This window comes from Anomaloglossus baeobatrachus, chromosome 2 (assembly GCF_048569485.1).
Source record: "Anomaloglossus baeobatrachus isolate aAnoBae1 chromosome 2, aAnoBae1.hap1, whole genome shotgun sequence".
Lineage (NCBI taxonomy): Eukaryota > Metazoa > Chordata > Amphibia > Anura > Aromobatidae > Anomaloglossus > Anomaloglossus baeobatrachus.
Window position 1 is genome coordinate 600256275 of NC_134354.1, and position 23476 is coordinate 600279750.

Genomic DNA, 23476 nt, shown 5'->3' on the forward strand with positions numbered 1-23476 from the left:
ACTCTTATCTGAGTTTGTCATTTGCTGTGGTTGTTTTCAATTTTTTTGCATGCAGGGATTTTCCCTCTCAGTTGCTTAGCTGGGAAACTCCCTGCAGTTTTGTTTGGAGTATAGCTCCTATAAGTCCTTGTGTTTGTGGCTTTTTGAATTTGTAATGATTCTTGTTTTCTGTTCATTGGTATGACAAGAGCGCCTGGTATAGGACGGAGTGCAGATCGTGCGATCTGAGGGCCTTTTTGTACTGGAATTTGGAATTTTGCAGGGTTTTTCTCTAGCCACCATCAGCCCCTTTCCTGTCCTTTCCTATTTTAGTCAGTGGGGGCCTCACCTTTTGCTAATCCTATCATCTATCTGTGTATTGTGTTTTCCTATATCACCGCAGTCTTTGAATGTGGGGGCTTGCTATTCTTTGTCTATTTTCTGAGGCAGAGAGTTATTCATCTTTCCTTCCTTTAGGATAGCTAGTTCTCCGGCTGGGTTCGCGGTGCACAGGATGTTAGTTCACCCCTCGGCTACTTCTAGTGTTGATGGTTAGTAAGGGGATGGCGGCCAGATTAGTTGCCGATGCTCTTGTCACCTTTTACCAATGAGTTATGGTGGTCTTCCATGGTTCCGAATCATAACACCAGAGCCAATGTAAAGCTGACAGCTGTTGTCTTGTATTCTCAGGATGGGGGCCCCATGGTTATTGGACTCTCCACAGCCTAAGCAAAGCAGGTCACAGATGCCCCACAAGTGGTGTATTCATTAGATGCGCCAATCCTGGCACTTCACTTTGGCTCTTCTCATTGCCCTGGTGCAGGGGCAACTGGGGAAATAAATGGGGTTGATGGCAGCTGTGAATTGTGAGCTGACATCAAGCTCTGGCATTAGTAATGGGAGTGCGTCTATCAGATACCCCCCATTATTAATCCAGTTGATGAACAAAGAAAAATAAATAAGAAAAATAAATGTTATTTGGACAAACACCCCCCCCCAACTACAGTCCTTGTTCACCAATTTATTAAAAAAAGTTAAAAAATGTCCGAAGTGATCCATAGTGAGGTCCCACGACAATTACCAAAAGCGAGCCTGTAAGGCATCAAAATAGAAAATTATTAAAGAAATAAAGACAAGAGACAGCCTGGTTCACCATTTTTTTCCCCAGGCAAATCCCCAATCCGGGTCTGGCGTAATCCAATAAGGGGGTCCCACGATGATCCATACTCACTGTCCCAGTCAATGAAGAACAGAACATTCTCCATTGGCTGGGAGTGTAGTGACTGCACTCACACATTGCTGTCAGAAGCAGTGCAGTGACCTGATATAACCTAATGAGGTCAGCCCAGGTCACCGCAGGGGATCACACAGTAATTCATTACCTGTGGTGATGAACTCCTCTGATCTCGTGCCGTCACCGCTTGTCACAGAGTTCCGTGACCACGGCATTCTCAAGCCAAGTATCGTGAGAGTCGGCAATGTCACTACTCATCACAGGCACGGACCACCCCCAATACTTGATGTAAGAACGTGGTGATCAGGGAACTCAGTGACGAGCCCTGATGTCATGATTTCAGCGGAATTAAGCTCTGCTCTATTGGATAAAATTGGTGTGAGTGCAATGCGATTTTTTTCTTGCATTGCACTCGCAGATTTTACACGCAGATGTGACTACACCCTAATACAGTATCTACAAAATTCACCACTGACTGACCCGTTAATGTTTTACAGTTCTGTTTAAAACAATGTAAAACCTATTGTCCATAGCAATTTTAGTTTACTTCTACCTTTAAAAAGGTTTATTCCTTCCAGAACAGTTAACATGATAATGCCTTTATTGTGCTGGAACACATCATTTTGATGTGATTGTGGTTAACGTGCTGCTAAGCCTTCAGAAAAGGTTTAGTAAAAATCAGTTCTTACTATGGCTGAGGGGGCTGATCCATTTATTACATGGCAGCTTTTCCATTGACTGACAACATGCAATAGCCCATTTTCCCTATTGCTTGCTGGAGCAAGATGATAACTATTTGTTTGGTAATGCATCATGGCAATGAGGAAAAAGTCTTTGAAATCTCGATGATTCAGTTCATCACCACAGATGCCCTCCTATTGTAGGGGTGATTCTTACTGACACAAACACTAATCGGCTATGTGTGTTAAATCTTTTTTGTGTCTGGTCTTACTAGTGTGCATGAGTTTTGTGTAAATCTCATACACTTACCAGAATTATACTCGTTTAATGCATGAATTTTTTTTAAGCAATTGCCACTCTGGTAATGAAAAGGGACTATAGATTTCACATGCATAGTCACTCTACATGGTGCCCTTAATTTCCTCTACTCAGACTGGCATTTTGTTCCCCCTATTTCCAAAATGGTGGTCACAGTCACATGGTGAGTCTAAGTGGCATGGAGATTAGTAAGTTAGAACCAATCCTCCCCTGATTTTCCCTTGCAGTGAAATGGTGAAGACATGGAAGGTATGTTTTAGACTTACTGTTCCACTTTTACTGCTACCGTGCAGCCATCATGACAGCAAAAGGAAAGGAACATTCATCTGTGCTGAGGTGGAAACAAGAGCCAATGGGAGGGGACCAAGTAAGAGGACTATATATAGGTAATGTTTAGAGACTTTTCAGTCCAAGCATAGGGGATCATTTTACGTTATAGCTATATTTGCAAATCTTCTGTGCATTACCCGCCCTATAATTTTGGAGTTTTCATCATTACTTCCGACTAGCATCACAATGTTTTCTAAAAATATGACACATGTATATAACTGTAAAATCATTTCTTAATTTATGTAATATACAGCTATGGGATCAATTATGCAGAATGGTTGAAATTCCATGAGATGAAATACTGCGCTTAGATATACCAAAAAAAAGGAAATTTTTAAAATTGAACCTAAGATAGATCGCCACTAGCCAACTCAGGTCAAAATGGCAAATGCACTTGCAGGATGCAGCTTGCCCAACATGATAAAGGTATGGGTAACACAGGAGCAGAACACTGATGAGACATCCATTCTCAACCTTCGAAATCATGGAGGGGGTGGCTGCTGGTATTAAACTTGCACATTAATGAGGTTTTACATAGGGCGCCAGTCACATTCACATCCACAATTAATTTTGTTAAAGAGTAACCATTGGTTTAATTTTTATTGCATAAAACAATTGTTCACATAAAAATAAGTGGCTTTGTAATATTTCTTATCAGACAATTTTGCTTCTTTCTCTGCCAAAATGTATCAGTCAAAATTCTCAATTCTGTAGTAAAATCTGTGTTCACTGAAGACTTTCCCATTACTGAGGTAGGAGATGGCAGCTGTTACTGATGAGATTCTATGGTAGTGGGAGGAGCTAGAGGCAGAAGGAGGAGCTAAAGGCAGAGCCCCACCCCTCCTCCCTTATATCTACATACAATCTCATCAGTAACAGCTTTCATCTCCTATATCAGTAATGGGAAAGTCTTCACTGAATACAGATTTTACCCCAGAATTGAGAATTTTGATAATGACTGATCAATTCTGGCAGATAAAGAAGCAGATTTGTCTGATAAGATATATTACTAGGTTGCTTATTTTCATGTGCACTACTGATTTATGAAATAAAAATTAAAATGATGGTTAGGCTTTAAAAGTAATAATTGTTGATGATCATAGACAAAGGTTTCTATAAATGATAAAAAATTATTGTATTTCTTTTAAGTACATATGTTTTTTACTAATGGAAGAAAGGTATTTTCAATCTTAGACTAGGTTCTGAATGGTTGAAGAATAATATTTCTATTAATGTCGGTAATTATTATAGTTAAACAGTTATAACATTGACAGATTATTAACAAGCCTATTGTAAAGGAAATAGTACAGTACGCCCTAGATAATGGAGCACATCAGCGCAATTCTAGGATACCCACTCACACCCTCTCAGAGGTTTTAGAAGTCATCATATAATGTTAATTCCAGAGATCAGCGAGGGTCAGCAATGTCATTGACTAGTTGCAACAATCAGCAAGAAAATGGTTGTTTTATTTTAATCTTAGACCTTATAAAGACCTAGGATATTCATGTGAGATGAATACATTTGAAATCAATTATGTATTCATCAGTGAGGGCAGGGATCTTGGAGAGTAATCTTAAGCATTTGCATATAGCCCATTTGTATGCAACTGAATTAATCCATTTGGATAAATGCTCTGTGACTGTTGCGGGTCCATATTGGTGCTTTGAAATCATAAAACCAATACACGTTTAAGTTAGGAAAAAAAAAATTGTCAAAAGTAAGCTGAGATTTTTTTTTGTTTTTTTAGTTATATGATTTGAGCTTGTGCGTGAATTGTGTATATGTAACAAAGAACATACTATTACAATACAAGCATTTAGACAGTGTAACAATTGCTCTGTGCAGAGCATCTTGCACACTAGGAGATGCTCTGCTGTGTTTTTCTGAATTACCTAGCTGGCAGTATCACGATTCCTCTGTGCAGAGCATTTTGCATTAGGAGATTCTCTGTTGTGTTTTCCTGGACTACTGAGCTGGCAGGTTGATTGATTGCTCCGGTGTTTTTATTATCCTGGCAATTGCTCTGCTTCATTACTGAGCATGCTTTCTCTGAACCTCGCCAGTCATACATTCTGTTTCAGTTGTTGTGCTGTTGGCCTGTCTTTCTGCTAGAATTCTGTTCTTTGCTTTCTGACCCCAGACTGTTGTTTGACTCCTCTCTGCCAGCTCCCTGATCCTGTTGTGACCTTCTCCTGGCTTTTACCTTGGACCGTTACCTGACCATGTCTCAGATTACTCCCTGTATATACTACATGCCTTACTGGAATTCTAACCCTGAGATTGATACTTGAATACATCTCTGTTTTCTAACTATATCCATACGTGCCCTCCTGTTACCAGACCCCGGCTTTCCTGACTACTCTTCCCTCTGTACTAGCCATAGTAGTGACTGCATTACAGACAGTTTACAGAACTCTGAAGCAATGTCTAATAATTTTAATATTATATTGTTGAGGTAAAATATTTTTTTAATATGTACATCCCAGCTATTCCAGATGTTTGTGAAGAAAGAAGGTGGTTTCATGCACAACACTGATGGATGTTGTGCATGAACAACAACATGCACATCGAGCCAGTTCAGCAAGACTGCCCTATCACACATTTGCTTGATGAAGTACAGTACAAGAGGCATTAAATTCATTAAAAAGCACATGCAGCTTAATGAATTTGTTACTTCTTCTGTGTGGCATACATCTTTGCGTGTCACATCAGAAATGCTAATTTTCATGGCTTTTGCAGAGTGGAGGCTTTGATGAACAGGCTCCATTTTATTTTCAAGGCTTTTAGTTTTATGACATTAGAGGGTACAATGGAAAAATGGATCTGGAACAGAGTACTCAAGTATTACAGCAGTGGCAGTAAAATTCCCTCCATAAAGGTGCTTTCTAAGCTCAAGAGAAATTTTTGCAGTCACTTTATGTGACAGATGACTGCCAAATTGAAAGAGTATAAACTTTTCACACTTTCAGAATTGCCTTCTTTCCAAGGCAAGTGGGAAAGGCTGGGTTTCTAGTCATCCAGTAGTTCCAAGATAGTCTGTAAAAATAGGGTTATTTTTGCTATGTCCATAAAAATATTAAGACTTTTGTGCTTCTTTGAAGCCTTAGAAACCTATGCACATTATTTTAACTATGATTATCATTATTTTACACCAAATAAACATATAAATGCAACACTTTTGTTTTTACTCCCATTTCTTATGAGCTGAGCACAAAGATCTAAGACTTTTTCAATGTAGAAAAAAGGCCTTTTTCTCTCAAATATTGTTCACAATTTTTTCTAAATCCATCCACCTCAAGATGCTGATTAAACAGCATTATTATTACAAATATGTGCTTTATGCTGGCCACAATAAATGGCCACTCTAAAATGTCCAGTTTTATCACACAGCAGAATGCCACAGATGTCCCAAATTTTAGAACATGCAATAGGCACGCTGATTGCATGAATGTCCCCCAGAGCTGTTGCCTGTGAATTCAATGTTCGTTTTTCTACCATTAGCCATCTACAAAGGTGTTTAAGAGAATACAGCACTACAGCCAACTAGTCTCACAACCACAGACCACATGTAACCACTCCAGCCCAGGATCTCAACATCCTACATCTTCACCTACAAGATTGTCTTAGACCAGCCACCCGGACAGCTGCTGCAAAAGTTGGTTTGCATATTCAAACAAATTCTGCACAAACTGTCAGAAATTGTCTCAAAAAAGCTCATCTGCATGCTCGTCATCCTCATCAGGGTTTCCACCTGACTGCAATTCATCGTCATAACCGATTTAATTTGGCACATGCTCACATTTGATTGTGTCTGGCAAATTGGAGAGGCATTCACTTTTAAGATGAATCTTGGTTTTCACTGTATAGGGCAGATGGCAGACTGTGTTTATGGTATCGTGTGGGTTAGCAGTTTGCTGATGTCTTCATTGTAAAAGTGATGTCAGGAGACGATGTGTACAATTGGGTGTCATCAGCATACAGATGGTAATGAAAATCAAAATTACTGATGATTTGTCCAATAAGGACAGTGTAAAGAGAGGAGAGTAGGGGGTCTGGAACTAAACTATGAGGAACTCCTACAGAGAAGTGAAGAGGAGCGGAAGAGGAGAGGAAGAGGAGCTGACACAAGATACAGTGAAAGAGCGCTCAGAGAGGTAAGAGGAGAACCAAAAGAGAATGGTGTCCTTGAGCCCAATAGAGAGAAGCAAAGTGAGTAGGAGCTTGGGATACACAGTATCGAATGCAGCAGAGAGATTCAAGAGAATCAACAGGGAATAGTCACCATTAGATTTAGTTGTAAGTAGATCATTAAATACTTTATTAAGAGCAGTTTCAGTAGAATGCAAGGAGCTGCAACCGGATTTTAAAGGTTCAAGAAGAGAGTTATCAGAAAGATAGCAGATTATACATTATTCAAAGAAGTATTGAAGAACTTTAGAGATGAAGGGGAGATTAGTGACAGGTATGTATTTCGCAGTGCAGTTTTGGTCCGGGGACAGTTTTTAAAGGTGCATTTTAATAATGGTATTTTGATTGCACAAAGGTACTTTGATGATATCTTAAGGTCCATTGTTGTGCCATTCATCCACAACCATCACTTCATGTTGCAGCATGATAATGCATGGCCCCATGTTGCAAGGATCTGTAGACAATCCTGGAAGCTAAAAACATCCCAGTTCTTGCAAGGCAAGCATACTTATTGGACATTTAACCCTCTGAGCATGTTTGGGATGCTCTGGATTAGCGTATACATCAGCATGTTCAGGTTCCTGTCAATATCCAGCAACTTTGCATAGCCGTTGAGGAGGAGTGGACCAATATTCCACAAGCCACATTCAACAACCTGATCAACTCTATGCGAAGGAGATTTGCTACAGTGCATGAGCCTAATAGTGGTGACACCAGATAATGACTGGTTTTCTGACACTCTGGACCTAACCAATACGGTACAGTATATTCTATGCTATACCTTTTAGAGTGGCCTTTTAGTGTAGTTAGCCTAAGGCACACCTGTGCAATAAGCTTGCTGTCTAATAAGCACCTTGACATACCACCCCTGTGATGGGGATGGATTATTCAGCAAAGGTGAAGTGCTCACTTCCACAGATTTAAACAAACTTGTGAACAATATTTGCGAGAACACAGCTTTTAGGTCTTTTAGTTCATCTCATGAAAAATGGGAACAAAAACAAAGGTGTTCACTTTACTTTTGCTGAGTGTATAAATTAGAGTGAATGTAGCTAAAGTCTTCATATCGGAATTATGGGCTATACACATTTATCACTTATATCCATCATGATTTTCTATGATTGTCTAATGTGTTCATAATAATATTGTCTGTTCATGATTTTTTTATAAGCTCTCCAGAAAAGAAAAAACTCAAGTTGCCAACTCTGGGGGTGTGGGGGTCACCTAACCACAAGTATGTGATTTTCAGAATTATGGAAACAGGTATACTAAATTATTCTGCTGCTTCTCTCAACACAGCATTGTGCATATTGTCAGGATTCCTTTCTTTTTCCAGCAAATGAAAGAAAGTGTATGGTTTGCATTATTTACGGCATGTACCAACAAGATTCTCATCTACTTTTCTTAATAGATCATTATTAGTGCTATAAACTTTCCCCAAAAGTTCTGAAATTGTTCCCTGCTTAAAAGTTCCCTAATATATAGAGATGAAGAATGGTTACTGTTTAACACTGCCACCCAGCGTACTGCCAGATACAAAGTGAGACAAAAAAAGATGTGTGCACAAAGAGATTCCTTTGTAGATCGTTTAATATAGATAGATCACGTATGGTGAGCAAACTTCTTCCAAACAATAATACCTTATTGAAATACACATTGAGAAAAGTAATACTTTGCCTTGGTTCTTTACTTGTCTGTTTGACAGTGCATTGTCCAGACATCAAAATCGTTTTCCTATGTTAAAATGCAACAAAGCCACTGATATTCACTTCTCTTATAGGGTTACTGAGCCTCAAGCAATGCTTTAGGCTTTTACTGCCTGCTATTACATATATTTTATTAGGAATGTCGAGGCAGTAAATGTGTTAATTTTGAAAGCATTTTAGATCCTCTGTGAAGATGAAAATATAACATTTGTAATGGATAGTTATTAATAGGGATGATTGAATATCACAAATATTCGGCAATATTCGGCTTCACGAATATCTAACGAATAGGTCGCCGCTATGCGAATATTCAATGCGCAATGTAAGTCTATGGGAAGCCCGAATAGTTCTGAATAGTTGTTATTCAGATTTCCAATAGACTTACATTGTGCATCGAATATTCACAAATAGTCGAATAGCAACGACCTATTTGGCAAATATGGGCGTTGCCGAATATTTGAGGTATTTGATCATCCCTAGTTATTAACAATATTTTTTACTGATTTCAGGTTATCACCATAATCTTAAAACAAAACATAATATGGCTTAACTTGATTGAAAATTGATTGAGATAATCACTGATAAAAATACAATGTGCCTATCTACAGTCATGAGAAAAAAAACAAAAAACTTTTTTAGTTCTATGGGGCTGATTCAGTAAGACTTGCATTGCACATGCCAGTCATAATGAAGAACTTGCTGGAGAACGATGTGCCAAATTCATACACACTTAAATGAACTTGACGGAACTTCTCAGTGTTGTTCACCCCTGTGCATGGACTGGAAAAACATTTCTAGTAAAGCAAAAGTCAACACTTGATGAGTTTGTTAATTAATGAGGGCTAGCCACCCACTGTACAGCTCGGCTCTTCCCAAACTGTGCGAAATTTGGTAGAGCTACTTCAAACTAGTGTGAAAATGCTAGAAAGTGCAACATTTTTGCTAAACAAATTTTGTTACTTTTCAAAGTGTTATATGCCAGTTTTAGCGAAAACACTATGATGAATTGCCAAATATGTTTTTACATATCAGAAAATAAAATAATGAAAAAAATAAATATCTGGTCCTTAAAAGGTCTTAAAATTAGGTATGTACAACTTCAGAGTTGTCAGATTACACTGTACCATTATTTATTCTTTAAAAACTAGGCCAAAATGCAGGTGCAGTGTGTGATAAATTAGGAACACCCCAAGAATGAGTAACTGATACAAGCAGCCTTTAGCATCATTAAGTTGAAGTAATTTTTAAATATTAATTTATTAGATTTTTACATCAATCTAATTCAAGATTTGGTAACAATTGCATATGCACAGTTCTCTTAACTTCCCACAGCATGATCAATATAGTTGATGTCTACATTTTGGACCACTGCAACAACTTGATTTTTTGCTTTTTTAAGCCTTTCTGATTTAGATGTGCTGCTTTGCTTGGAATCGCGGTTCTGATGCATAATTAAATTTTAGCTAAACTTTAGAATCTGTATATATGGCTTCGCATTTAACTCTAAAGCCTGCTTTACACGTTGCAATTTTGCATGCGATATCGTATGCGATTTGCAACGCCCCCATCGTATGTGTGGCTTGTTCAATTTGTTGAACGTGCCGCACAAACGATTAATCTCCATCACACGAACTTACCCGTACATACGACCTCGGTGTGGGAGGCAAACGTCCACTTTCTGGAGTGGGAGGGACTTTCGGCGTCACATCGACGTCATGCGGCAGCTGGCCAATAGACGCAGAGGGGCGGAGATGAGCAGGACGTAAATATCCCGCCTACCTCTTTCCTTCCACATTGCCGGCTGGAGCCGTGGGAGGCAGGTAAGATCTGTTCAATGTTCCCGGAGTGTCACACACTGCGATGTGTGCTGCCTCGGGAACATTGAACAACCCGACGTGCAATTCGTCAGGATTCAACGACGTGTATCCGATGAACGTTTTAACGTTAAATCGCAATCGCACGTACCTGTCACACACTACAATGTACCTTACGATGCCGGATGTGCATCACTTACGACGTGACCCCGCCGACACATCGTAAGATATATTGTAGCATGTAAAGCGGGCTTAACTTTAATACATTGGTACACAGATAATATCACGGATGACTCAATGTCTTCAAGGTGCTAAGGTCCTGTGGCTGCAAAACAAGTAAAACAATCAGATTTCCATCACCTATCATGACAGTTGATATTTATTATTAGAGTTATTTGTGCTAATATGTTTTGATTGGCTTTTGACAATTGTGACAGTGCAAATTAGCTAAACATCCCCTATTTGGTCCCAACTTCCCAAACAAAATTGCTTCAAAAGGGTTTTTTTATATGCAGTGGCAACTTTGCAAGCTTAAGCAGTGTTACCATATTCTTTATTGAAAAACGTAGACTTTCCCCTGACAATTAATTGAACCAAGATAAATATGGTTATTTTTATTCTAATTATACAGTCATTCATTGAATACTTAAGAGTCAAAGCTGTTACTCTTTTTTTTCATATTCTCCAACATTTTTTAGAACATTTAAATATGTTGAATATTAAGAAAGAGCTTCAAGGACAGATATACATGTATTACACACTTTGGCATGCCATTAATGAAGTTCATAGGCTGAAGAATATTCTGCCACACTGAAAGCTCTCCTGCATACACATGCTGAGCCTTGTAGTTCTGCTCCCCCTGCCTCTCCCTTCAGCATACAGTCCTGGATGGAGGATGCTGAGCCTTGTAGTTCTGCAGCTGCTGTATGCTCTCCTCTATACAGAAAATATAAACTTTATTAGGAATTTATAAATATTTAATCTAAAACATGAAACACCATCAATGACATGTGATAGCAAATGGGGGACACATGCAGCCTCGCCTATATAACAAAAATGTATGAAAGAGCTCCTAAAAAGGGGCAATTATATACTATATACAAAGAATTGTTAGAATGAATATCCAAAATAGTAAAATATATCAAACAAAGTAATATAAAAATGACACCAGAGCATCAACAACTTGTGCAGCAAAAATTAGATAAATATATGTGCAAAACCATGTGCATAATAGAAACAAACTAGTAAATAGATGAGTCAAATATATATCATTTCCGAAAATACCTACAGTACATATTAAGTCCAAGGATGTAAATACAGGCTGGGTCCCTATATATTCAATGCGTGTTAAGGGTTAAAGCACAACATATTTACCAAGTCTTCCCATAGCAGTAACTGCTCCCACAGCTGTACTTCCAGGGCCGCTAATTGTCCCTCATCCATATTCACTGCTTCCCCCCCACTTACATCTCTGATTGGCTGCAGTCAAAGCCCTCCCCGGACAGCATCTGTGATTGGTTGGAATCACAGGCACTGTCTGTTCATCTACATTGTGGTATAAAATAAATAAATAAAATGGCTTGTGATCACCCCATCTATTCATACCAGCAAAGAAAAAGCACATTGCTACAGGCTGCAGTGCCCAGCCGTGCACTTATCTTGGCTGTGTATCAAAATAGGAGGAACTGCATGCAGCTTTTTTTAAAAAAAATATATAAATAAATAATTTTAAAATATGGCCTGCAGTCCCCCCAATTTTGATACCCAGGCAAGATAAAGCTCGACAGCTGGGGGCTGGTATTCACAGGCCGAGGAGACCAATGCTTATTGGGCCCCCAGTCTAAAAATACCAGCCTGCAGCCACACAGGTTTGCTGCATCTCTTGGATGTGACAATCACAGCACTTTATAAGACTCTTCCCGATTGCCCTGGGGCACTGGCATTTGGGGTAATATAAGACCCCCACATTAATAATCTGTAAGTAAAATAAAATAAACACAAACACCAAAAAAATCCTTTATTTGAAATAAAATACAAAAACCTCCACCCTTTTTAACTACTTTATTAATCCTTAAAGGTCCAGGTTTCATGTAATCCACACAAGGTCTCACGAAGATTCCAGCTTTGCTACATCTAAACTGACAGTGAGCAGACAAAGAATATGACCGCAACCTGTAACTTGAGGCAGACTGAGCCCAAGCAATCAGCAGGGCCTTCACTCATGTTATTTGATGCCTCAGCTGGAAGTTCCCATGGCTCTCTAGTAGTGACTGCAAGTAAAGCTTATATGGAAAACTCCACACAATAATATACTTAAAAGGGTATTTTATTCAATTTCCAAAGTTAAAAACACTTTAAAAAAAGGAAAAGGACACAAGATCAACTTGGTTTAAGCAGTAACACTGTAACAAGTTTACAATCAATATTCCATAGTAAAGATTAATAAATATGATTTAGTGCATGCAAATAGCAACCGAGTGTAAGTAAAAAACAAGTAGGTAAATATAATAAATATAAATAAAGTGCAATGTTTTCACTGAAACACAAAGTGGCTAAAGAGCACCAAAAAGGTAAGTAGGGTTAGAAGTATAAAGTGCAATGCATATGTATAACAACTAGGTGGCAGAAGGCGGTAATGCATATAGAAACCATCCAGGTGGCAGTAGAGAGCAAAGCCACACAATTATAAATAGTTAGAAAAAAACCCCTTGATAACCACAAGGTGGCAGTAGAGCACTGTAATATAAATACAATTAGAAATAAAATTAAATATAGTGAATATAATAAACTGCAGTGCTTTTTAATAAACCACACGATGGCAAAAAATTACAAGTGCGGTAACTGTGATTAAAGATAAAGTGCATAAGTGGCAAGGGACCGCCATGAGATAGATACAATTACAAATGTAGAGCACATGCTCTCACAAAACCACATGGTAAAAACTGAACCATACGTAAGAATCCTAGGGGTTCCTTCTGAGGAAGCGACGGCGAAAAGCGCATCAAGGGGCGGTCCTTGCGGTAATTATTTACACACTCTCTCTATTCCTTATCTTTATTATCTTTGATCTGTTGTCTTTGTGCAAGTCCAGTGGTAGTTTACCCTCATACGCTGATTGGCATGAGACATACTGTATGAAAGCCTCTGCTTACTCTGACTAGGATTCTTACGTATGGTTCCGTTTTTACCATGTGGTTTTGTGAGAGCATGTGCTCTACATTTGTAATTGTATCTATCTCATGGCGGTCCCTTGCCACTTATGCACCTTATCTTTAATCACAGTTACCCCACTTGTAATTTTTTGCCATCTTGTGGTTTAGTAAAAAGCACTGCACTTTATTATATTCACTATATTTAATTTTATTTATAATTGTATTTATATTACGGTGCTCTACTGCCACCTTGTGGTTATCAAGGGTTTTTTTCTAACTATTTATAATTGTGTGGTTTTGCTCTCTACTGCCACCTGAATGGTTTCTATATGCATTACCACCTTCTGCTACCTAGTTGTTATATATATGCATTGCATTTTATACTTCTAACCATACTTACCTTTTTGGTGCTCTTTAGCCACCTTGTGTTTCAGTGAAAACATTGCACTTTATTTATATTTATTATATTTACCTACTTGTTTTTTACTGACACTTGGTTGCTATTTGTATGCACTAAATCATATTTATTAATCTTTACTATAGAATTGTAAACTTGTTACAGTGTTACTGCTTGGACCAAGTTGATCTTGTGTCTTTTTCCTTTTTTTAAATGTTTTTAACTTTGAAAATTTAATAAAATACCCTTTTAAGTATATTTTTGTGTGGAGTTTTCCATATAGGCTTTACTGTTATTGTTAAACTCCCTTACTGATCTATTGATTGGTATCTGTGACTGCAAGTAACCTGATCTCAGGAGACCTCAATAAACTCTTACTGAGTGGACAGACTTGCATCACCTGGCAGAAAACTGTTTTTTAGCCAAAAGATGCCAATTTGGTGTTAAACGTTTTACATCTTATTCCTGCACCCAATCCACACCTTCTGTCAATAAAACACATCCCTACTGATTGTGCCTCACAAAAAGTGATCAAAAAATATTATTTGAACCAAAATGGTGCCAATAAAGACTCCAACTCATCCCGCAAAAAACAAGCCCTCACCTTTGAAATTCAGTGATCCAAAAAACCTCTATTTTGTAGAAAATCATTTTTAGTATGATAGTAGCAAACCCTAAAAACAATATAAATCTAATTGTGCTGTAATCATACTTACCTGAGAAATAAAGCCATCTAATCACTTATACCACAAGTTGAATGGCATAAAAATAAGCAAATAAAGCCAATTTTTCCACTGCTGTTGATTTGTTTGTTCTACCTTCCAAAGACCGCAGTATGGCATGCCTCATAATTATCATAAACATACTATATGGAGCGAGGGCTTACATGTGTGAAAAGCACGATTCAGACAAAAATTGGAAAATGGGGGAGTCACTTTGACCTCTCATCTGGCCTGTGTTGCAGCGGTGTTTATCTTTTTATGTGCCTTTTTATACTTGCACAAAAGTGCGGTCATCAACAGTTTTGTTCACCTTTGAAAAGACTAACAACACTGAACAGAGGCCAAACAGAGATTAACTCTGCTGCCTGATTAGTGAATGGATCATCTAAAGTAATATTTTTTGTGGAAAAAAGTAACGTTTTTATTTTGTCATTGCACATTGATTTAGTTCCTGTCAAGAACCTAAAGAGTTAAAAAACCTCTTGGGTGGGATTTTATAGTACTTTGAGGGGTGTATTTTTTAGAATGGTGTAACTTTAAATTTGATGTGGTCCTTAAAAAATGTTTTTTTAAATTATTTTGGAAAAAATCGAAATTGCTGATAAACTTTGAACCCTTCTAATTTACTAAGAAAAAAAAAGTTTAAGAAATGGAGCTAATTTAAGTACCAACTGTGACTGCCAGTGAACTCGCTGCCAGATTTTTGAACTGCTCTGCCGGCATGACATGCAATCCGACAGTCCTTCCTAACCTGATATCAGTCCACAGCGATCCGTTTTACCTTACCTGATTATCAAAAATTATAAGGGACCCAAAGCCGTTTTTTTCAATTATTTATTTCAATAATTTCAAAAGACAGTGTGGGATCCTTTTTCTTTTTAATAACAAGCCAAGGTAAAGCAGGTGTCTGGGGGTTTCAGCTTGTAGTTGTCTGTTTAACCTGCACTGGTTATCAAAAATAGGGCGGGAGCCCACATTATTTAAATTATTTATCGATTACTTTTTACAGTGCAATACAGTAAACTGCTCTGCAACCAATCACAGAGGCTGACACAGAGGCTGGGAGTATGTATAGCAGTCTGAAACCAATTACAGATGCTGGCACAGAGGGTAGGCAGGGGAAGAAGTGAATATTCATGTAGTTTAATGAGCTTTGCATTAAAGAGCCGAGAAAAGAGTTTTAATTCCGTGTTATCTTCGGGGAAACACAGTGGGTAGATTTGGCATGCTCTTCTTCCCATTTTGCTTCTTATTGCAACCCGCTAGCCCTTATTAAAACCATTTTACAGCCATTTTCAGCACAGAATTTTAAGCCCCCTATGACTTGTATGGGGTTCGTTGTCTGTGATCAAATTTAGGTCAAGTCTGGTTCCCAAACTAAACTTTTTTTAACCCCTTAACGACCCATGACGTACTGGGTAAGTCATGGATCGTGTGCCGGTAAGCCCCGCCCCCTGACGCCAGCAGGCGGCGGCGATCCGTGCACATATCAGCTGTTATCAACAGCTGACATGTGTGCCTGCTAGCCGCGGGTGGAATCGCTTCCACCCGCGGCCATTAACCCCATACATTTCGCTGCCAAAATCTGGCAGCGACATGTATATGGGCACCGCCATGACAGTCACTTACCCCGCCCCCACCGGAAGTCACGTGACATGATCATGTGACTTTCGGTGGTTGCCATGGTAGCACAGGGTCATGTGATGACGCCTGTAGCTAACATGACTCACTTCCTCTCAATGCCGGAATACAGCTGGCATTGAAAGTAAAGCAGCAAATCTGAAGTTCTCAGCTCTGTAGCTGAGATCTGCAGATAGTGCAGAGCGATCGGATTGCTGATCGCTATAGCCCCCTAGGGAATAAGTAAAATAAAAAAAAAAGTAAAAAAAAGTTTTAAAAATTAAAAAAAAATAAAAAAACCTAAAAGTTCAAATCACCCCCCTTTCACCCCGTTGAAAATTAAAGGGTTAAAAAAATAAAAAATACACACATGTTTGGTATCGCCGCGTTCAGAAATGCCCGATCTATCAAAATATAAAATCAATGAATCTGATCAGTAAACAGCGTAGCGGCAAAAAAATTCCAAACGCCTAAATTACGTTTTTTGGTCGCCGCAAATTTTGCGCGAAATGCAATAACACGCGATCAAAACGTAGCATCTGCTCAAAAATAGTACTTTAAAAATGTCAGGTCGAGACACAAAAAATAAGCTATCACTGAGCCTCAGATCCGAAAAAATGAGAACGCTACGGGTTTTGGAAAATGGCGCAAAACGTGCGCCACTTTTTTTGGACAAGCTTGTGAATTTTTTTTAACCCCTTAGATACAAGTAAACCTATACATGTTTGGTGTCTGCAAACTTGCACTGACGTGAGGCATCACATAGATACCTCAGTTTTACCATATAGTGAATACAGTGAATAAAATATCCCAAAAACTATTGTATGATCACACTTTTTTTGCAATTTTTCCGCACTTGGAATTTTTTTGCCATTTTCCAGTACACTATATGGTAAAACTTATGGTTTCATTTAAAAGTACAACTCGTCCAGCAAAAAACAAGCCCTTATATGGCAAGATTGATGGAAAAATAAAAAAGTTACGCCTCTCGGAAGAAGGGGAGCAAAAAGCAAAAACAGAAAGTGCCCAGGGGCTGAAGGTTTTAAGGTTGTGCGAACCTGACGAACTGGAATATCTATTTGACAGCTTGACATTACTTTGACTTTGTGTTCGAACCATTGCTATGGTCATTTTATCAAAATGTCCCAGGAACCAATAATCAATTGACAACTCCAGAACATATATTGCTCTTACTACTCTGAGTGCAGACTCGCACCTGCAGCATCTCAGGATTTGTCACTTATTCAACACATCTGGGATGTCTTTATTTGATAATTGTAAAGGGAGCTACCAGAAGCAGATTTTGATGCTTTGTATGCCTTTGCGAATTGCAGTCTGCAGCCGCCCCAGAAAATGGCGTTTTCATAGAAGCGCCATCCTCTGGTGCTGTATCCAACTGTTCCAGCTGCCCTGGTGGCGGGTGGCTCGCTGGGTAATAATGGGGTTAGGGCTAGCTGTATATTATCAACTGGCTTTAAGCCCGAAATTCATGGTGTCACGCCAATATTAGACATGGCCACCATGAATTTCTAGTACAGATAAAAAAAACACAACCCAAAAAAATATTTTTATTAGAAATAAAACACAAAACAATTAGTGACTCCATCTTTATTGAAATAAAGAACCCCCCTCCGCAGTAATCCTGGGTCAAGGGTCCCGCAACGTCCAATCCAGAGCCAATATCATGTGATCGGTTTCCTGGAAGGCAAAGCGATCAGATGATGTGTCAGGTTCAAGGGCCTGAATCACATGACACAGCAGCTGATTGTATAAACAGCTTTTATACAATCAGCTGATGCATCAGTACAAAAAAAACAAACTACACACTTCTGTGCAGACTCCTGTCCGACAGCAGCAGCTGATAGTTTAAATGCCGGTAAAAAGGCAGCCTCACCACTCAACTTATAGTGTCAGCTGATTCCGTCTGGTGACGGCATAAGCTGATTATCGCCTGGTCTGAGAGAGAGAAAAGAGAGAGAAAAGAGAGAGAGGAAAGAGAGAGAAAAAAGAGAGAAAAGAGAGAGAGAAAAGAGAGAGTGAAAAGAGAAGAGAGAGTGGAGAGAGAGAAGAGAGATAGGAGAGAGAGAAGAGAGACAGAGAAGAGAGAAAGGAGAGAGAGAAAGAGGAGAGAGAGAGACAAGAGAGAGAGGAGAGAGAGAGAAGAGAGAGAGGATATAGAAGAGAGAGGGAGAGAGAAGAGAGAGAGAGAAGAGAGAAGAGAGAGAAGAGGAGAGAAGAGGAGAGAAGAGAGGGAGAAGTGAGAGAGAGAAGTGAGAGAGAGAGAGAAGAGAGAAGAGAGAGAGAGAAGAGAGATGAGAGAGGAGAGAGAGGAGTAAGAGAGAGAGAGAGGGAAAAAGAGAGACTGAGAAAAAGGGAGACTGAGAAAAAGAGAGAGAGAGAAAAAGAGAGAAAAAGAAAGAGAGGGAAAAATAGAAAGAGAGAGATAGAGAAGAGAGAGAGAGGAGAGAGAGAAGAGAGCAATGCAGCCTCATTACGTGAACTGCTCCAATTTTAGAGGTGTGTCCCGCGGCTCACAGCTGATGTCCGGCTCCTCCCCTCAGTGCATAATTAAATTAAATTATAATTATAAATATATAATAATTATACTTTAAAATTAAAAATAAATTAAATTCTCTACTGGGACGGCCGGGACTCAAACTCGTGAACTAACTCTCCTTAGGCAGTAGCTCTATCCATTGAGCCACTGCCTGTAATGAAACGCATAGGAAGATTTGGTAATCTTGACCTCTATACTGCAGTAGAGAATCCAGAAGCAGATTGTTCAGCTGCAAGGATGGATGGATGGTGATAGGAGGAAACACTGGCACCATTCAGCGAGCTAACCGTTCAATCTTCCTATTTCAGGTTTATACACGCATTATATGACTTGTAAATTTCCTTGCATTCTGGCCATAGTGCTCATTCAAATGAAAGGCCACGCCTTTCCCCCTGACCTGATGGTTCAATAAAACAGCTTTTTTTACCGCATATTTGGTGAGTGCTTTCCGTCTCTTTCCACATGGACTGGATGGATGGATGGATGGGCGGATGAATGGATGGGCGGATGGATGGATAAATGGGCGGATGGATGGATGGATGGGCAGATGGATGGATGAACGGATGGATGGGCGGATGGATGGGCGGGCAAACACCGGCAATACCGCACTCATCCTCACACACACGCAGGCACTACAACCCCCATCATCACTGCACACACAGGCACTACAACCCCCATCATCACCGGACACGCAGGCACTTCAACCCCCATCATCACCGCACACGTAGGCACTACAACCCCCATCATCACTGCACACGCAGGCATTACCTCAGTGATGTTCCCAGTAACAGTGCGGCTCACTTCATTGCCCACGTGGATCTGACACAGAGCGCTTGTGTTCTACGGTGCTCCTGTCAGCTTCATGTAGCAGAGCTGGATGCGTCGCGGGACCTCTGTGGATTACGTCGGACCTGGAGGGATATTTGGGGATTTTAACAAAGTGGTGAAAGAGGGTGTTTTTTTGTCTTTTATTCCAAATAAAGGATTTTTCGTTGTGTGTGTTTATTTACTTTAACTTACAGGTTAATCATGGAAGGTATCTCGGGGAGACACCTGCCATGATTAACCCCGTTATTACCCCAATTGCCACTGCACCAGGGCAATTCTGGATGAGCGGGGTAGAGTCAAAGGACTGTCACATCTAATGGATGCAGCAATTCCGGACGGCTGCTGGCTGATATTGTTAGGGTGGTGGGCTTTTCATAACGTGGCGTTTCCCATCCTAACAATACCAGCCTCCAGCCATATGGCTATATCCTGGCTGGTATCAAAATTGGGGGGAATCACATTTTTTTTTTAATTATATTGACCCGCCTGCGGGCAGCTATGATTGGTTGCAGTGACACAGCTGTCACTCATCGTGGGGCGTATCTGACTGCAACCAATCATTGGCGCCAGTGGGCGGGGAAGACAGGGAATACCTGATTGAATAATGAAGCGGCAGCCATTTTCAAAAGAGGAAAAGCCGCCGGAGCTTTGTGACAGCCGTGCAGCACCGCGCCCGTGATCGGTGAGTAGGAAAGATAGAGGGATTGTGCTGGGGACGCAGGACACACATAGCCTTACTGTGAAAAGCCACGCTTTTGGTGATCAAACCGTTATTGAACATAACTCGAACTGCCGAACTTGAAGCAAATCTTTCGAGTTCGTCAAACGACTCGAACACCGCCAAAAATCACTCAAATTTGAAATTGGTGAATCATTCGAATCGAACATTGCTCAACTTTAGATACCATTTTATTCATAACCGAGAAACAGACTCATGGACATTGGCTTTATATGAGATGAAAGAAATCTTTTTATGACTAATTTTTGTAAGGAATCATTGTCAGAAATGACTTCTTTAGCACCCATCATTTTTTATTGCCATTTTCTAATGGCTTGTCCAAGAAATGGATTTTCTTTGAGTAAGAATTAGACATCTCAGGTTAACAGATCAATATACCATGTAAATTATAAATTAAAATAGCTAAGCAAAGTAGTTACCTAGTATCTCACATAACATACAGTGTACTGGATACAGCATTGTTTGGGTAAACTAGTGTTATAACTGTCCTTGCCCTATTGCTTTAAGAAGAAGTAAATTATTTTTGTTTAGTTTATGATAACCATAGGGAATTTAATGCTTAAACGTAATGTGAAAGCCTAGGAAAATGTAACTGAAAGGATGATTTGTAGGCTGTGGTCAGGAGTGGGATCACTTAGCTCCTTTTGTCTATATTCTAAAGACAATAAATCTTTCAAGTCTAGTAATATTGTGACTGACAGTTCATGTCCTATAATATTATCGTTTTTGCTTCCAGACGGACTGATGTTACATCCCCAGGATAATCCCCTTAATACTGATATATACAGACATGAAATTAGTCAGTTGACCTTGAAAAATAGACTAAATGGCTAGTAGCAGAACCAGTTTAGACCAAAAAAAGGGATTAGGTGGTAACTGGTGGGAATTAACAAGTACCCCATCAAATAAGATAATAAGGACAAGGAAAAGCCATCCGATTGTTTGTTAAAAGTCTATATGGTCTTTAATGATATTAAAATCACTATAGGCTTGAAATGCATTTTCATGTTTTATTCGTGCCCCCCTTGTCTTATATGGCATGTTCAAATTGATAAGGAGAAAAAGCCCAGCAACCCAATAAAAAAATAAAAGAAAAAATCTTTATTTCAAAAGCTTGGGTAAAATACCATAGGACAGATATTAACACTTTCACCACCGGGCAATTTTTTTGTTTTTCCGTTGTTTTTTGTTCCCCTTCTTCTGAGAGCCATAACTTTTTTATTTTTCTGTCAATCTTGCAATATAATGGCTTTTTTTTGCAGAACGAGTTGTACTTTTAAACGAAACCATAAGTTTTACCATATAGTATACTAAAAAACGGCCAAAAAATTCCAAGTGCAGAAAAATTGCAAAAAAAGTGCATGGCACAATTGATTTTGGAATATTTTATTCACCGTGTTCACTATATGGTAAAACTGATGTGTTGGTATAGTGCCTCAGGTCAGTTCGAGTTAGTAGACACCAAACATATATAGGTTTACTTTTAATAGTAGACACCAAACATATATAGGTTTACTTTTAACTAAGGGTTTAAAAAATTCACAAGCTTGCCCAAAAAAGTTGCACACTTTTTGCTCCATTTTCCAAAACCTGTAGCATTCTGATTTTTTTCATCTTGAGCTGTTGCTTTTAACAGTACCATTTTTACGCAGATACTATGTTTTCATTGCCTGTTATTGCATTTTGCGCAAAATTTGGGTCAAAAAACGTAATTTTGGAATTTGGAATATTTTTGCGTTACGCCGTTTATCGATCAGATTAATTGATTTTATATTTTGATAGATCGGTCGTTTTCCTAATGCGGCAATACCAAATGTGTATATATTTTTTATTTTTTTTAACCCTTTCATTTTCAAAGGGGTCGTGATTTGAACTTTTAGGTTTTTTTTTTTAAACTTATTTTTTTACTTTTTTTTTTACTAGTCTTCCTAAGGGACTCTGAGGATCAACAGTCTGATTGCTTGTTCATTTCTGTAGATCAGAGCAGCATTACTCTGATGTGCAGAAAAGCTGCTGTCCTCTCACACAGTGCTCTGCTGGGTGTAAGAGAAAGTGACTCATGATAGCTACAGGAGTCATCACATGACCCTGTGCTACCATGCAACCATCGGCTCCCCGTAATCACCACAAGTGAGTTCCGATGGCGTTGGGTAAGTGAATGCTTACAGCGGCGCACTGTTAAATGGTGATGTCAGATTATGACAGCGTGATGTAAGGGGTTAATAGGCATGGGTGGATCGCAGATTCGCTCGTGCCTGGGATGCACACATGTCAGCTGTTCAAATCAGCTGACATGTGCAGGGATCGCTGCCGTACTTGATGTGTCGTGAAGATGTTAACAACAAAGCAGATGATTCACTTTGGATCACACAGGATCCTTAATCATATATGAGATATGAGTAAGGATTCTCTATGATCTGAAACGTGTCATCTGCTTTGTTTTTAATTTCTGTCCTATGGCATTTTACCCAAGATTTTGAAATAAAGATTTTTTCTTTTATTTTTTGTGGGATTGCTGAACTTTTTCTCCTTATCAATTTTGACTATGCTTCACCAATGACCAGTTGGTTTCTTCCTAGTCTCCAGCCAGGATCTGAATTTCTAGCTGAAGTGGCTGATAAGTATTTTTTCCTCTTTTCTTATATGGCATGTAACTTATATAAGAATATTAAATAAAAAATTCATGTTTTTACTATATCTTAGATAATTGTAGTACAATCCCTTTTCTGGCAAAATATTAAGAAAATCAGATTTGGTTGATGACTTTCCCAATTTTATCTTGTTGTATTAAAATTCTCAAGTTACTTGCAATAACTAATGGAAGCACAAAATTAAGCAACATGAACAATATTGTATGAATAATACTGGAGATGACCATAGGAAAATTAACACTGTAGGGAAATTGTCTCCTTTGCTGACTAAAGGCTGCTTTATACGCAACGACATCACTAATGAGATGTCGTTGGGGTCACGGAATTCATGACGCACATCCGGCCCTGTTAGCGACGTCGTTGCGTGTGAAACACATGAACGACCGCTAACGATCAAAAATACTCAGCATATCGTTGATCGTTGACATGTCGCTCTATTCCCGATTATAGTTGCTGTTGCAGGATGCAGTATGTTTGTCATTCCTGCGACAGCACACATCGCTATGTGTGACACCGCAGGAACAAGGAACATCACCGTCCCTGCGGTCGCCCGCAAT

The 23476-nt window shown here is 39.1% G+C and overlaps 1 protein-coding gene across 1 annotated transcript in view; it reads left to right on the plus strand.

The window, feature by feature from the left end:
* The first annotated feature begins 6610 nt into the window (after positions 1-6610).
* The window catches only part of LOC142289917 (protocadherin-9-like), a 1826751-nt gene continuing 1809885 nt past the window's right edge, over positions 6611-23476 (plus strand). Inside the window, exons 1-3 of the mRNA XM_075333859.1 lie at positions 6611-6699; positions 7905-7996; positions 22192-22310. Coding sequence (XP_075189974.1) covers positions 6611-6699; positions 7905-7996; positions 22192-22310 — 300 coding nt within the window. The remainder of the gene's footprint in view (positions 6700-7904; positions 7997-22191; positions 22311-23476) is intronic.